We start from the raw sequence: 16,511 nt of genomic DNA on the forward strand, positions 1-16,511 counted from the left end.
TACATTCAGTTCAATTTTAATTTCTGGGTCACTTTTCAGTGAATTTAGGTAACCATAGCAACACATTTCATTTACATCTTCAGTGACGTAGCGTTATGAATTCATTATGCTCAGATTTACACCCATGGCTTCTTCTCCATAGCAACGCCAGCCAAGGTTCTTGGGTATTGGAGTATTCTTAGCTGTCCACCAAAATCACGGACAAAACATTATTTCTCAGAAATGAAGAAGAAATAATTGAGACTGGTGGTAAAAATATAAAACTATATGATCGTTACATTATCTGAGAGAGTCCTGAGTTTCTATGTTCAGTAACACTGGGGAGATCGTTAAAAGAAATATTTGAAACAGGATTACAGAATAAGGTAAATAACTGCCAGAACAAGCGGCCCCTCTCACTTTGCAAATTTATTACATGTTCACAACATCAGAGATCCTTTTTGAATGGAGTGAATACCGATGTAACACCGGCTCCTACTGAGAGTGTTGCATTATAGGCAGTGAGTGTATTAAAGTCTGTTTATAGTGAGTTTGTGAGAGTCAGTCAGCACTAAAAGTGTTTTGTTGGCTCAGTTTAACTTTCAGGAGTTTGTGAAGGTTTGTGTATTGTGTTTTTTTGCCGGGGAGCAAAAATGAGGAGTGAAAATTAGTCGAAAGCGTCTTTTGAACGTCTTACGATATGATACAATATGATACAAAACGACTTTAAAACACAGTTACACATGTGACACTTTTCATAGACGTACAAAAAACATCAAACAGTCATGACAATCATACATATCACATCATATCCTCTGGATTCAGATCTCAGTTGGCAGCACATTGATTTTGGTTTAGCAACAGGACATACTGAAAATAATTCTTCAGCCTGTTGCGTTTAAATTGAGGGACTCTAAATCTCCTGTTAGGGGACAGAAGTTGGTTTTCTCCGTTTCTCCGTTCTCACAGGTGGGCCAATGATCCTCACACAAATTCAGACTTTACTGCAGACACCGACCGACGTCCGAATCGTCTCTCAAGCTGCTAAGAATTACTGCTGCCACAGACGATGAGGAGCTCAAAACGACAAATGGTATCTGACAGAGAAAATCATTTTGACCGCTTCCAAGAGCCTGACAGGAGAGACTGTGACTGATACACAAATGTGGGATTAACATTTGAGAGAAAAGGCTTCAAGGATGACGACTCTCTTCTCGCATTAATAGTATCTCAGCGAAACTTTCCAAACAGGACGAGTGCGTTGTATCTTCAAAAAGACGTTGTCCAAAAACAAGTCGTCTTACATTCAGGCCAATATGTTATAGTGGTTGTAGAATTTAAAAGGTCAAGTCTCTGTTTTCTGTGGCTGTTTAGCTACCTAAATAAACTCATATGGAGTTTCCGATGTGCTCAGAAAACTCGGTGTGTTATCTTTTTTATGTTAACTAACGGTAACAGAGTGGGGTCGCACTGAATCACAAGAATCTGAGACAAAACCCCTTTCTCCTAGAAATTCTGTTTATTCACAACTAAACTGCAACAGCAAATACATTTAGCTAAAAACGTAATGCTGCCTAATTTTCTCTGAACATAATGAGAAGTTGCAGAAATGCTGATACTGAACGTACTGAATGAGATCTTGCAGTATAATATCCGCTAGTACCGTAGTAAGTACAAACTGTTTATGGCAGCACTTAGTTAAGGTTAGAAAACTCATCCGACTTTGTCATATTTGCATATAGCGTTAATGTGCTGACTCATTCCCCAAACACAACAGATAGAGATTTCTGGAGTCTCTCTTTTACTAACTTGTTTTTTTTTTTTTTTTAGGCACACATCCAACTCTCCAATGAATTTCCATGATGGAGCCAAACGTGGCTGCTCGGAGATTTGTGACACAACAGAAAATCCTGCTGGCTCCTTTTCAAAATGGACTGGTACCAATTACTTACCAAAACTAAACCAAACTGGAAGCGAGAGAATAGAGAGAAAATGGCAGAATAGACAGTTGGAGAGAAAAAAAACCAAAAACACCCAATATATTTGACCAGGGAGTCATAAGTTTTGAAAAATGTTGGTCTGGGGCCTCAGGTGCAGCAGCAAACCAATGATAATGGCCTGTCATTTTCTCTGTCAGTATAAAGACAACATTACTCAGCCAAGGAGAACCTACCAGCCACGTTGGCCACATCTGCGGTGCTGACGTTCTGAGTGTTTGGGCTCACTTTGAAGGTCACAGCAGGGCCCACCACCCTGTAAAACACACACACACACACACACACACACACACACACACACAGTTAGAGGCTTTACAAAAGACATCCTCAGAATCTATTTTCCAGGTGCTGTTTTTCAGACCGAGGCGGAAAAGGAGTTGTGCTCATTAAAGCTCAGTCATACGTGGCGCTTGGGAAAAAAAAAAAAAGCGCTTTAACCTGTGGCGATCCTTTAGGCTGTTGCAATCCCCATCACCGCTGCAAGATAACCTCTTGAATCTCAATGTAACGCACCCGTCGGCATTTAAACGCGCTGGGAAATGAAGAGAAGGGGGGTGGGTGGGGGCGCGGGGGGTTGAGAATGAGAGGATTTTTGGTCATCAACAGGAGGACCCGCTCTGATACGTGATTCTCCGATGAGCGAACGCATTTCCAGTAGTGTCTTGTTTATGATACATTTACATTTTGATTTGACGTACCGGTGATTGCGGCGCATATTGTCGTGACAGATGTAAATCGAGGGAGATGGAAACTGGGGCAGCGAGAAAAAAAGGGAAGAAGAGAGACGACAGGAGCAGAAAAGGGACAGAAAGACATTTTTTATTGTTTTTCTAGATGTTTTGGAAGGTTTTTTTTTTTTTACCCCTGTTCATCTGACATTCATGCCAATAAAGCAGCTTGAATTGAAACACTGAGGGAGAGAAGCTGGGTGGTCAGAGGCAGAGCGGAGTCTCCCAATGTGATTAACCTTTTGTTTTTCCTGCTGTAATTCAGACTAAAGGCCCAGCAGGAAGATATATTACCAGGTTCCCCTCCAGGATGCATTGTGCGCTCCTATAGGAAGTGACTGCTACTGTAACAACACCGTTATAAAATACGGTGACATCATTAATGGAGCAGGTCCTATCCTAGCGCTGCTGGCAGAAAAAACATGTTCAGATGTTTTCAGGGATTTAGAAAAGTAGTTTTTTTCGTTTCAGGTTGATGGATTTAAATTGTTGTGCTTTTATTGCGGGTTTTGAGTGCCTTTTGCAGGCTGTGAGGTCTTCAGTTTCAGAAAAAAAAAGAGAAAAAAGCTCTAGATGTCCTATTTTAAGCATTGAAATAAAGTAATAAGCAGCAAAATAATTAAGAGAAATACAGGAAATGAAAACAAATCAGGTTTGTTTCTTCATATCCTTTCTCTGTACTGTCATTTTTAAACGTTGCCTTTTTTGCACATAATGTCCTACAGATATAGTCATACTTATCCTAAAATAAACTGCTTAGGTCACATTTACAGGACAAATAAACGATTGAAATAGCTTTTACGTCCTCGCCATTCAGACAAAATCCACCGTTTTCCTGATCAACATTTCTCCAACCTTCAGTCCATCCATCCAGGCGTCTACGGAGTCACTCGTTCCAATTTAGCGACACACGTTCCGTCCTGTTTTACCGATCGTTAAACCGGTTAAAACCCTCCAAACCTTCGGATAAAAACAGCCTTCATTTGACATTCCCCTGCCCACGTTTTTTTTTTTTGTTATTGTGGGTTTTAATTGGGTTTCTTGGGCCTTGAGGTCAGCGTATTGAAGAAAAACACAAGCGGCACCAAACTCACATTCACCAGGGTTTTTTATGCAGCAGTAATATTATCCTGTTCTAACATTTAAGGTGCAATAACAAACTAATTAGACCGGGTCAAATTAATGATCCCCTTGGGGAAACTTGGATGCCTGAACAAAAAAAAAAAAGAAACTACTTCCTGTCTCTATTGTTATGCTACTCTCTACCGTCCTGTTCTAACTTGTATCTGCTATATTACACATAATAAAGTAAAATTTCAACATAAACTGAGCAACCAAAGAAACAAAAAGATTACTTGTGTCGCACCAGCCTGTCTGTAGAACTCGACAAAAACATGTCGGCTCATTTTTCTGGCCATTATTTCTCCTCAGAGGTATGAAGCCGATATATTTGTCACATCTATGAAGCGATTCATCAGCCAGCGAAGGCGTGTGTGTGTGTGTGGAGTCTCCGTGTGTGTGTGTGTGTGTGTGATGAAGAGGGAAAATCACTCATGTTGAGTTGATCACATATCCATCTGTCGGCCTCTGCCACCCAAGGCAGCTCCTGCACAAAAACACCGCATCGACTCTGAACCTTGTAAATAACCTCGTCACTCACTGCGCGAAAGTAGCTCACGCGGGAGGTGTTTTCTACGTTTTCTGTTGTTCGTATTTGTCATTTGGAAAGAAAATATTAGTTTATAAAACATGTTAAAGGAAACAAAGTGTTTCTGTGTGTTGCTGATGTATGTTACTGCACAAATATCCGACTAGAACCTCGAGGTACTGGAGCTCAGATGCCTTCGACGTGATGATAATCCATAAAAACATCTTTAAAAATGTACTGTTTCTTTCTTTTTAGGAGATTTTCCAGCATCATTGGCTGACAAAACCATTCCAAAACCCATTAATGTGGTTAAAAAAAAAAAGAAAATCTGACATTTTTGCCATTTTGGATGTTTTTATCTAACAGCAGTATTATGATAACTCATTGTGGGAATAAAACAGAACTGATACATCATACCATCTGGAAAAAAAAAGTGACAGCCACTCTGACAGTATGATTGACAACAGACATACATGAAACAAATCCTGTCGTGGTTTAAGAGATAAAACATGAGTTCGGTTGACAGAATGACAACAGCTTCATACACTGACTCTCGTTTATACTGAAGGATGAAACTAAAAATCTATTTTTTAAGAGACAACTTTTCAAATCAAAGTGAAACAAATAATGTCACATTCATCAGATGTGGTAGAACTAAATAAAGTTATATACTTAGTTAAAAGCAGTGATACTACTATGGCATAAAAACAGCATTACAACATGTGATACATACAGTGCATCAGTTATGACAATCCGCTAAAGTGGAGGTCATAAAAGAATGAAAATCCCCCCAAATGTTTTGGATTATTCCAGATTAGTTAAAGGATTACATGCTCCTTTAAAAGTTGTGAAGACTAATGCACTGAGAGCTCGTGTCACTAAGATGAAACTAGGTTCTTCCTCAAAAGTTGACACACAAGACTTTTATCTGAAAACAGCAACCTCTTATGAGCTGATCTGATTTAGACAGTGTAAATTACCAGTAACTCCAGCAAAGGGATTCAAATATAGTGGAGGGAAAGACAAAAGGTTCCCAAAGTGACAACAGAAAACTGCCTCAAAACCTGGTTTCACTGCAAATATCTCCATCCTACCACGTTCTTATCTTGTTAGTCATTGAGTCATAAAAATCTTGTTTTCTAAAAATGAGTGAAAAAACAAAGTAGAAAGGGGTTTCCTGTGCACCTTCCTGCAATATGCAGCTGAATCAGGTGTTTCTCAGGTCGGGGACGACAAATTTCAGAGTCCTGATGAAGACACGTTGGTCTGTTTGCATTATTAAAGGCTGTAAATCAATGTGCTCCATCCTTTTCTCATCTGAGTGAAAAACTGCCAGTGCAGTGAAATTATTTCAACTGTTTCTACAACAGATTTTTTAGAATGAGGCGCATTTGGTGCTTTTTTCTTTAAAACTGTTGAAACAAGATGATTTGACTAAAAAAATCTCCCCAAATTGAGAGATATTTACAGAAAACTGGGCTTCAGAACTGGGACTAAATGAAGCTTTTATCTAACAGCAGTTGCTTGTGGTAAAGAATACTTCACAGATATGATGTGCTTTGTACTAAAAATGATTTTGACTTGTTTTGAGAAAAGATTTAAGACTCAAACACGGGACTAAATGATGATATAAACATTTTTTTTTCTGTGTTCACACCTCCTTATCAGTCTACATCCGGCCCCCGAAACCCCCTGACTGTCATCATCCTCATCCACCTCACATCCAGCCAGTTCAGGCCCACTCTCTCCTCCTAGTGGCGTCTCTCCGATATGACCCTTCAGTTCAGACACAGACATTACATCACCTCAACCCTCCTGTTTCAAAAAAAAAAAAAAAAAAAAAAACCCCTCAGTCTACACTCAGTGACGGTTACGCAACAGCCATCATTATTCGGCGGCCGGCTACAGTCAAAGGCTCTGTGAAGCCACCCACATCAACGCTTCCCTCCCGCCCGCCGCTGTGCCCTCAACCACTACCAGGCCACAGCGGCAGCAGCTAAAAACATTTCCAAGGCTGTTCTGCTGAAAGCGCTTACCGTCAGTATTATCTAATCAGTATCGAATTGTTCCAAATGAAACGTAAGAACGTGAGTCACTCTCTCCAGGTTTGTTTTGTGTCCCGCCGCAGTGTGTAGGCTCGCTTTTATGATTCATACGTTGCCGGTGTGGAAGTTTTGCTGCAGGCTCACTGAACCCGCCGCCGCCGCCGCCGCTCCTCTGGCCTCTGCCCTCGGAGGGAACAGTCAGGAAAAGGGAAGTTTTTGTTGTCTTTTCAGTGGTTTGAGGTTGCACGGGTCGCTAACTACTTTGTCGGAGGACATTTTTGTTGTTGTAATATGCTAATCTGGTGCTACGGTGTGAGGGTTTGAGGTGGAGGTGTCTGCGGTGTTGCTGCCTAAATGGAGGAAAGGGAGTTAAATGTATGGGAGGGAAAGTGGGAGTGATACGTATACAGCTCTGACTTTATACAGTACTTTCAGTTCAAGTGCAGTCAATAAAACCTCTCAGAAAATACACCTAGTTTTTGTTTTATTTATCCAGACTTTGAGATATCCATCTCTCAGATTTCTGCCTTCACACAAATGCAAAGGAGGTGAATTACATTTCTTCTGTGGTGTTTAAAGCACTAAAATTAAAATTTTTTTTTAAAACAATCAACAGCAACATCTCTCTCTGTAAACAACGTCCTGGTTATTTTGGATAACCGACAGACCTCACTGCACAGATACGGAAGTGGGACACTTCAGGCAATGATGCATCACTGCTGGCCTTCTTCTGGATGTGAGCTACATGTAAAACAGCAAATATGGCCCAAATATCCCAAATCAAATGTAGGCCTGTTTTGGTAAAAGATGCAGTGCTCTCGGGTATGTGTATTTTGGATGTGGGCCAGTTCTGGTTTATCTGGTTTGTTCTTGGTTGACATACGGCTCGCTTGTGGCCCAGATAAAAGAGCTGAAAGTGTCGGGTGTGGGTCGGATCTAAAGAAATAGTTTTCCAAATATAATTTGTTTAGTTTGGCACATCAAACCAAAACTGTCTGCATGGAGGTATGTGAGAAAATGGGTGAAATTAACCTTTAAAATCAAAAAGCAGGGTAAACATGTACAAAACAGACCAGAATATACATTTACAATCAATTATCTTAACCTTTTAATACTTTATATATCATATATTATCATATTTTGGATTGTTTATAGTAAAAGAGCATTTTGATTTAAATGTCTTTTTCATCTGTGAACTGCAGAGTTCTGACCTGACGGGAGGGAGTTGACCTGTCTTGTATGACTGACTTGTCATTTTGAATAATAAAACCTCTCTGAGGTGATGCAAAGCTTTCCAGACATGTGCTGACAGAGCCACAAAACCTAACTACTCCTGTCCTTCGGATTTAATATAAAGTCAAATCAGGTAATCAATGAAGTAGATAATAGTGTGTTCTCTCCGTTGTAGCGCTGTAAATAGCTATTAAGACCGTTCTGCTTACGCCAGAGTTCTCTATCTGCCTCCTCACACAAATCTTTTCTTTCTTAAAACGTGAGCTTATCATCTAAACTGATGTTAAGATAAAACAGGATGAGTTCAGTGTTAGAGAATTAACACTGTTACAGTAAAACTTTCAGGCTATAATGTGAGTTATTTAAAACAGAACATACTGCAGCACTTCACACTACCACTGTCTATCACCTATTCATAACACTTCTATATGTTAATGTACAACACTGTAAACTATCCACCAATTATTCATACTGAGTGTTATTATCATCAGGGTGGGAAAGACTCACAGCTCTGTGTTGACACTCTAATTCAGTTTTTTTAAGAGTTAGCCGTTAATCAGGGCAAGGTGACACACTGCAGCTAACGGTGGAGGGAACTCTGCTGCACATTAGTTGATTTATATTAACAAGTGACACTCCTCAGTCCTTACTGCTAATCATGTTAATTCTACTGTTGCTCTTCATATACCAGTAGGGATATATCAATCTACCTGCTACTGCTACTGTCATTATCTTGATAAAAATGCACTAAACCTCCTTATTATGTCTTGTCTCAAGATACAGACTTAAATGCAGTAAATAAGAAGTCATAAATGAGTGAAACTGCACTGGGAGCGACAGGAATCATATCACCATATTAACAGAAATCGATCGTTTTTTTTAAAAAAAAGTGTTTCTGCAAATAAGCTTTATTCAAACCCACAGAGCTTTACTTTCCACTTCTAGTAGAGATTCAGAAATGTATGAATCTGGTTGAATTTTGGGGGAAAATGTGTAAAAACGGTGTAAAAAAAAAACGAATAGTCATGCAGAATATTTAGTCTCAGTGTCAGTCTGAAGCTTTTGTCTCTGGGCTTATATATTCTGGTGAAAGTGACTGCCGTTGCCACAGCGGTGAGGAGCCGGACGGCCTTGGAAAAATAAGCGTGGCGCCTCTGACAAATTGTCAAGGCGGCTCCCCCTGCTGGGCTTTCACTGTGCTTGCAACAAAAGAGAGCCCCGGCTTTTTCCCTCTCTCTCTCTCTCTCTCTCTTTCTGTATCTCTCTCTCTCTCTCTCTCTCTGTCACTCTCTCTGCTTTCTCTGCCTCCAATCCATCACTCTCCCCAGTGTATAGCTCCCTCCTTTCATTCCCAGAATAGGAGAACAAAGACAAAAGGTGCATTAGAAAAGGAGAACAGCACAGGCCACCCATGGACTCAATACAGCAGCCGAGCAGCACGGCGAGGTGCCGCGGGAACAACGAGGCCGGGTGGTGGGGGCAGAATATTTGTGTGTGTGTGTGTGTGTGTGAATCGCACGACCCAAACCACCCAATCCCCACCTGTCCCACACACACACACACACACACACACACACACACACTCTCTCAAATACGTAACTGTACACATGAATTTCTTCCTCTTCGATTCAACAGTGTAGAAAGTTTCGACCGGCTTCATCACCTCTTTTGAGGACAAACACGTTCGAAGCAACGCTGGCCAACGGTGTGACATTGAAAAATCAATACTGGATAACACCATTAAAATGTGCTGAACTAACCAGATAACAGATAATTAATCCAAAATAATTCTGCACAGATCACAGTAAACACGATTTCATAACAGCTTGAAAAACACTCACACTAAGTCCAAATTCCACACTGTATAATGCTACAAACGCTGCAGACGCTACGTGCTCATACCGGCAGTAAAAAAACTTTATTTTATTTAAATGTTTATGTAAACTTTATTTAATCAGATAGTCTCATTGAGATTGAGATCTCTTTTTATGAGAAACACCTGAGAGCATAAATAAGACGAAGCACAGCCGCGATCAACAAAAACAGTTACGAGAATCATAAAAACATCACGTAATAAAGTTTTAAAAATCTCTGAAGGGAACGAAAGAATCTAGTTTGAGGGCAATTTATTCCAATTAAAAGGTGCAAAGTACCTGAAACCAGTTCTGCCAAGATTAGCGGGAACATGAGGGATTTCTAAGGTTAAGTATTTACTGGATCGTGCACTTTAGTTACAAGATTTAAATGTGAGAAGTGATGTGAGGTAGTTTGGAAGCACTTTAAACACTTTAAACAAACAAATAATGTACCGTTTCAAACTGGTCATGATACAAGTCTTATCGAATAGCAGATGAAGGTATTTTACTGCCTTTTTTTTGTGAGTGTCATCATCGTCGTCATTGACATTTTCAGTTTCCAGCTGTTCTGTTGAGTGTTTCGCTTTGGAACCATTGAGTCCGTTGTCTACTACACTCAAAAACTGGGCACTTTGGAGCAAGTTTTAAGTATACTTCATTGTGCTATTTCCACTACACACAAGGTTAGAATTAGCACACACTGTAGTAGTTGTTCTCAACTCAACTGGGAGGTTTTCCAAGGGGAGGAACGACAGAAAAAGTCTGAGAACCACTATTAATACTGTAGGTTGCAACTGGGACATGGAAATTTAAGGTAATTTGTCTACTATTATACCACAATTTGAGATAGTGACAACTATTAGGGCAGTCTTGCAATAACTGAGGTCAAAACAGACATACATCAGTGAAACACGCCATATTTTCCTATACCGATCCATTTCCTGTTGTTACCTTGCAAAAGTATCTATTATTGGTCTTTGGAAATACATAGTTACGGATATTTGAGGGAAAAAGGTGCATGTGCTTTGATGAACGAGTGACTAACAAACGGTCACGACGTCAGCCGTGGAGGGAAGTAATTGGAAAGCAGTGGATCATTTAAAAACTAATAAAAAAAACAACAAAATAAGTGTTCTGTTCTGTGGCTCATTTTATAGCAAAACTAAAACAGCTGGAGGGCGAAGAGGAAGGAAGTTGTGATGTTCTATTTCATGGGTTTGATTGGCTTCCTGGCAATTTGGGAGTTGCTGTGAAGACTGGTGTTGTAGGTCGGGGCTGTGAAATGTGTGTGTGTGTGTGTTTGTGTTTGTGTGTGTTTGGATGTTTTGTCCCAACACAAAAACCAGCATAAAGCATTTTAAATGTGACCAATCCAATAAATAGATGCTTCATTTGACTCTCATTCAAAAAGCCTTTAGCTTCTCTCTAGAAATACTAAGTCAATCTTTTTTTTTTAAACGAGTCGTTTTGGTCTCAATCGGTAAATTCGGGGCCTCTGATAAGTGTGCTGGTGGTCATTTTGGAAAAAAATTACTTCGTTAATAAGATTTGAAGACGTATAGTAGCTCTGATGTCTGCCTTGTGGGTCTTGATTGACAGCTGTGATTGACAGTTCACTCACCTGCTGCTCTCCCCCCTTGTTGCAACACTTTATTAAGTTTACTTGGCTACAATACCTGCTATACCTGTTAGCACAGTTTAGCTAAAGTAGCTAACTGGCTATTAAAAGATCCCCTTCAAATGTGCTTTCAATGTAAGTGATGGAGGACAAAATCCACAGTAATTTTGTACAAAAATGCATTTAAAAGTTGATGTGAAGCTTATATGAGGCTTCAGCAGTCTGAGTTAGTCATATCAAGTGGATATCTGACACATTTACAGTCTTTTTAGCATCAAACTCCCTCTTTGTGTTTCCTCGGACAGTGTTTCCCTGTTGAGCTGCGGTGAAAGTATAGTAACAATAAGAGGAACTTTGGCACTAAAAAGACTGTAACACTGAAAGATATCTACTTGATTTGACTCATTTGGACGACTGAAACTTCATATCTTTTAAACTTTTAAAAACATTTTTCCCCATCACTTCCATTGTAAGTGCATCATAAAGGGATCTTCTAATGGTCAGTATGAACAGGAAGAATGATTACAGCAAGTAAAACCTGTTTCAATGTTCATTTGGGCTCCTGACTGTTGTTTTAAGACAGATGTACTTGAATGTATTGTAGGTGTAAAGTCTACACGCTTCTGGCCATGTAGTGTTTATACTGTCTATAAATCTCTAGCCTGTGTCTTTAACTGCAGACCACTGCAGTAGCACTTGTTTTACTGCTGCAGCTCATCACATTGAAAATGTTCACAACCCTCTGCAAAGTCACCTGTGGGGGTAAAAATATAGCAACAACTACAGAGAGAGAGATATAGATTGAGAGTGATAAAGATCAAAAGAGAGAGAAAACAGAAATAGATTGAGACAAACTAAGAAAGAAGTGTATGAAAAAGGAGAAAGAGAAACAGAAAGAGGCGATGAGAGAGAAATAGATAATGACAGAATGAGTGAAAGACTGAAAAAAAGACAACGAAAGAGAAGGAGAGAGAGAGATAGAGAGATAGAGAGAGAGGGGGGGGGGTTCAGGCAGAGTTCAGTCTCATTAATAAATGATTGCCGTCAGCGGCGGCTCGACTCCAACATGTCAATAACGTGGACGAGCAGCTCTCATTGCTTTCTTTCTCCCCCAGAGCAGGACAAAATGTTGACAGAATGAAAATAAGGCGTCGTCCTTGGATTTGTACTCTGCGAGGGGGCAACGTTTTCTCTTTCCTTCCTCCATTTCTGCTTTTAACGCCTTGTGCCACTGGAAAATTTCTCTGTTTTGATCCCACTTGTTTTGCCCTCTCTGATCTGACATGGCGGTGGGGAGGGAGGGGGGGGCTGCTCATCTTCCACAGGGAATATCTGAAGAGTTTCGGTATGTGATGCTCGCCCTTTGAGAAAATTGCCGCCCACTCGAGCCTACAGGTACAAAATGGTTGTTGTCGGGAACGTAAAGCGCACTATGGACGTTATGAGTCATCTAAAGACCTTTGCACCTACAGCAGCGTCTGGTCTGAAGCTGGAGTCGTTTGTGATTTAGAGATTTTACAATGATGAATTTGATTTTTTTTTTTTTTTTTTTCCCAAATGTAATTTAATTCAACTGCTTGGCTGTCTGACAGCTGGCAGAGCTTCACTGTTTCACTACAGGGCGAAGGGACTTTTAGAAGGACTTTATAAGCAATAAAATGCTTTTATTTTTAGTTTCCTGTGAGCGCTGCTGGAGCTGCGATTGTGTGAGTGTGTGTGTGTGTGTGTGTGTCCTCTCCTTTACTTATATTGTGTTGATCCAAACAGCCCACTCACACCGTGGGGACGCATCCTGGGGACCGAAACTTTAACTGTTTATTTTGAGGTTTAGACTCTGAGATTCGATGATTAATGTATAGAGTGAGGCTAAAATTATTCCTCTGAAAAGATACACGTAACCATCTCTGCAGACCTACGCAGTGAAGAGGTCGCAGAGGCAGACAGACTAGTGCAGCTCCCGAACATGTCGGGAGACAGGTTCGAAACGGAAAAAGAAAAGTTAAACATAGACTCAAAATAAGTATAAAAGAAACAGCCACACAAACATTTCCTAACAACTTCCTTCACCTAAATGCAGACTTAGTGATCTAGAGAATGACGGTAGTCAGTTGAAAGTCAGAGACACAACTGTGTGTGTGTGTAATGTTTGCCAATAATTTTTATTTTTGATAGCCACACATTTATAACTGAATAATACTAATGATTATAATCATAATCTAATTTAAAGCTCTATTAACTAATTGTTGTTGGTGTTTTGTGGACACTTGGGGTCAGAAGAGTTGACAGACACACAGTCCTGACATATTATTGCTTTACTAAGTTGTTCTGTCTTTAGCTCCAGTTTGGTCGCCACCAACTCTGAACTATCTGACTCACTGTGGCTGCTAGATGTTCTTCTCCAGCTCATCGTTAACTTTGTCGGTTGTCTGGTGCTGGACCAGTAGTATAACTGCAATCAATCAACAGTTTACTGAATGTTGTTATCAGTAAATTATCTCCCCTTGTTGCTGATTGTTAATATTTGGTGCTTATATTCTATGACTTAATAACGTAATTTAACTTAATGTAAAGAATAAGCTGCAAGATAATTAAAATCCCATTTATTTTGCTGGTTGTATGATCATGATTTTGGTTAAACAGGCACATCAGGCTGATAAACCACTTATCAAAGCTGACGGCTGTAGATTCCTGCACCTTATTGCTGTCTTAAAGTATCTGGTGAGCGATTTTCCATATATTTTTTATTGTTAACAAATCTCATGCACAGAGACAAACCAACAACTTATTAAACAAACAAACAAACAAAAAAGAAATGTATTACATTGTTAAAAGAACGTCAGTACAAAGTCAAGAGGTTGTGCTAGCTTGTTGTACTAGCTTGTTGTGCTATGTAGCACAACAAGCTAGCACATGCTCAGTGGCGTCTGCCTTACACAGAACTGCTCTCCAGAGACTGAAAACATGATCTCTGTCTTTGGAGCCGTTTCTGAACAAACTATTGTGACCCTACAATCTTTGGGACGAAGGAAGACGTCACCCAGTGCAACGGTGTGACTCGCTGATGTGTTTTTAAGAGTTTTTGGACAACAATGGAGGTCTACAGCACAGAGATATAAGATATATCAGGCTTTACAACACTTGTAAGTAGATCAATTCAATCTGCACATGAGATTTTGTTGACAATAAGAAAAATATAGAAAATTTACAGCTATAAATCATTTGTGGACAATTGTGTTTAAGGCTGCTGTTTATTAGAATAAGCTCCTGCAAAACCTAGAAAATGCTCCAACTATTCTGTAAGTATGACACTGCTGGGATCATGATGGTGAAAACACAACCATGGTGTGAAATGTGTCACTTCCAGTGCAATGAATTTGTTTCAACCAGACTTTAATTATTGGTATTTTTAACCAGACCAGGTGCGTCTGAATCAACTCATTTTCTCATGAGCAGTAGATTATTCAGAGTGGCAGAAAGCACAGTCAGCGTGCCAGTTTGTGTTTTTTATGATACTCCACCACACAGCTGTATAAATGAATGGTTTATGCCGCGAGAAAAAAAAAAAGAAGCCAACTTTAGGTTAGATGGAGAAGCCAGACTGCTCACTCTATGAGAACAAACATCATTAACGCAGCGGGAAGGAGCGAGCGCGATGGTGACTGACAGATGAAAAACAGTCATACGTACGAGAGCTCGGCCAAGTCTGTCATCTGGATCTTGGCCCTGCGAGCCAGGATCTCAATCAGGTGGAGGCCTTCGTCTGTCTGCAGCCTGCTGATGATGGTGAAGAAGAAGAAGAAGGGTGGAGGACAGAATGAAAAGGAGGGATAAGGTGAGGAGGTTAGGGAAGGTAGGGAAAAAGTGAGAGAAAGAACAGAAATTAAATTAAAATCATCCCATAGATAAAAATGATGTATTACTGTATCACAACACCAACATCCCGAACTAGGGTTACATTTAGATACAGTATTTCTGAGGACATGCTAACATATTAGCATATAGTACGATATCCACTGTCTAACACAAGAGGATAGATCATTGAGTTGGTGTTTTTCATTGTCAATCATCTTGTCCTGTAATAATTAACCCTTCCCCCTTATAACAATGACATGCACAAATTAAAATGGTTGTATCTCCTGAACCACAGTGACTTTATGCATAAAATAACGTCTTGCCAAAAAAGAAAACCTTCAGAAGTGTATTGTGAAAGTCAGAAATACTCTAGACGATACAGAAACGGAGCAGTAGGTCTTTGAAGTCAGTAAAAATGTAAACACCTAAAATAAAAAGTTTTAACTGCCTGTGGCTTTGTAAAGGTGGAGGGTAGAACGAGCCTTTAAACTAAATACCTGCTTCACATTTGAAGAAGACAACACACACATTATGACAATTCTACAGTGTTTTTTGTCATGAAAGGTCCGGGTGGATTTCCAAAAAGACACGTATGTCGTCTTTTACAACATAAATACATATATTTACATGTACAAAGTGCATTTCAGAGTACATACAACTGAGGAGGACCATGACAACTGCATGTACACTAAAATAAATATCAAAACTGCACAAAATAAACAAGGCCACAACATTAGATATTTTCACTTATATACTTATATTGCTCCTGGGGTTTCTGTCACTTTTTATCCTCAAATGTACGAAAATTCAAATTTTAAATATTCCAGGTCATATTTGCGCTTCAACATCTTGCCTCTGAACATCAACACAAACTTAAAGTGAATGTCAAGCAAATGACGGTTACCATGGCTACGGCACGTCTCTGACGCATTTTTCAAAATAAAAGACAAGTCCAACATCAGATGTGCATTAAATATTAGTTATTTATTTTTGACCAGCTGTCCACAACCCACTTTTGGGTCACGACCCACCAGTTGAGAATCACTGAACTGGTGGATGCAGAGTTTCCCAAAATGTTGTGGTTGTCCTTAAACACTCAAAAATTTCACGTTGTATTTTAATACCTACAATATATATAAAAAGAGGACAATTTTTCTCTGTTTGTTAATGTGATGAAACTTTGAAATTAATTTTTTTTTTCTTTCACTCATGAAACCAAAAGTCAGAATCAGTTTAGATCAGACTCGTATTATGTGGAGACATCAGATAAACACTTTCAGCGAGGGTAAATTAAATAGTTTGATGCTTGATAAAGGTTTTAATCATTTATCACTTCTTGATTTAGCAAAAACTAAATCTTTACAATCCAATCCAGCCTTCATTTCTCATGACAGGCAAATCACGGAGGATGTAGAAGAAGAAGAAGAACTCGAGAGTGTAATTTGAATGAGATAAGACCAGAAAACCAGAAGAAAAAAACAACTTTAACACACAAAAGCTTCCAGTTGAGGTCAGATAGGTGTGAGGTGGAGAGGTGGGAAGTGCAGTGTGGTGG

The 16,511-nt window shown here is 39.6% G+C and overlaps 1 protein-coding gene across 11 annotated transcripts in view; it reads right to left on the reverse strand.

The window, feature by feature from the left end:
* LOC121908104 (receptor-type tyrosine-protein phosphatase N2-like) overlaps positions 1-16,511 on the reverse strand; it is a 250,156-nt gene that overhangs the window by 152,221 nt on the left and 81,424 nt on the right. For 10 of the 11 annotated variants that reach the window (XR_006099174.1, XM_042427809.1, XM_042427811.1 and 7 more), the window contains exons 10-11: positions 14,792-14,878; positions 2,153-2,232 (exon numbers count right to left, since the gene is read on the reverse strand). Coding sequence is in view for 10 of the 11 variants with exons in the window: in XM_042427809.1 (XP_042283743.1) it covers positions 2,153-2,232; positions 14,792-14,878 (167 nt within the window). In the remaining variant the exon portion in view is untranslated. The remainder of the gene's footprint in view (positions 1-2,152; positions 2,233-14,791; positions 14,879-16,511) is intronic. The other variant, XM_042427810.1, reaches the window with a different exon arrangement.

Source organism: Thunnus maccoyii, chromosome 12 (genome assembly GCF_910596095.1).
Source record: "Thunnus maccoyii chromosome 12, fThuMac1.1, whole genome shotgun sequence".
NCBI lineage: Eukaryota > Metazoa > Chordata > Actinopteri > Scombriformes > Scombridae > Thunnus > Thunnus maccoyii.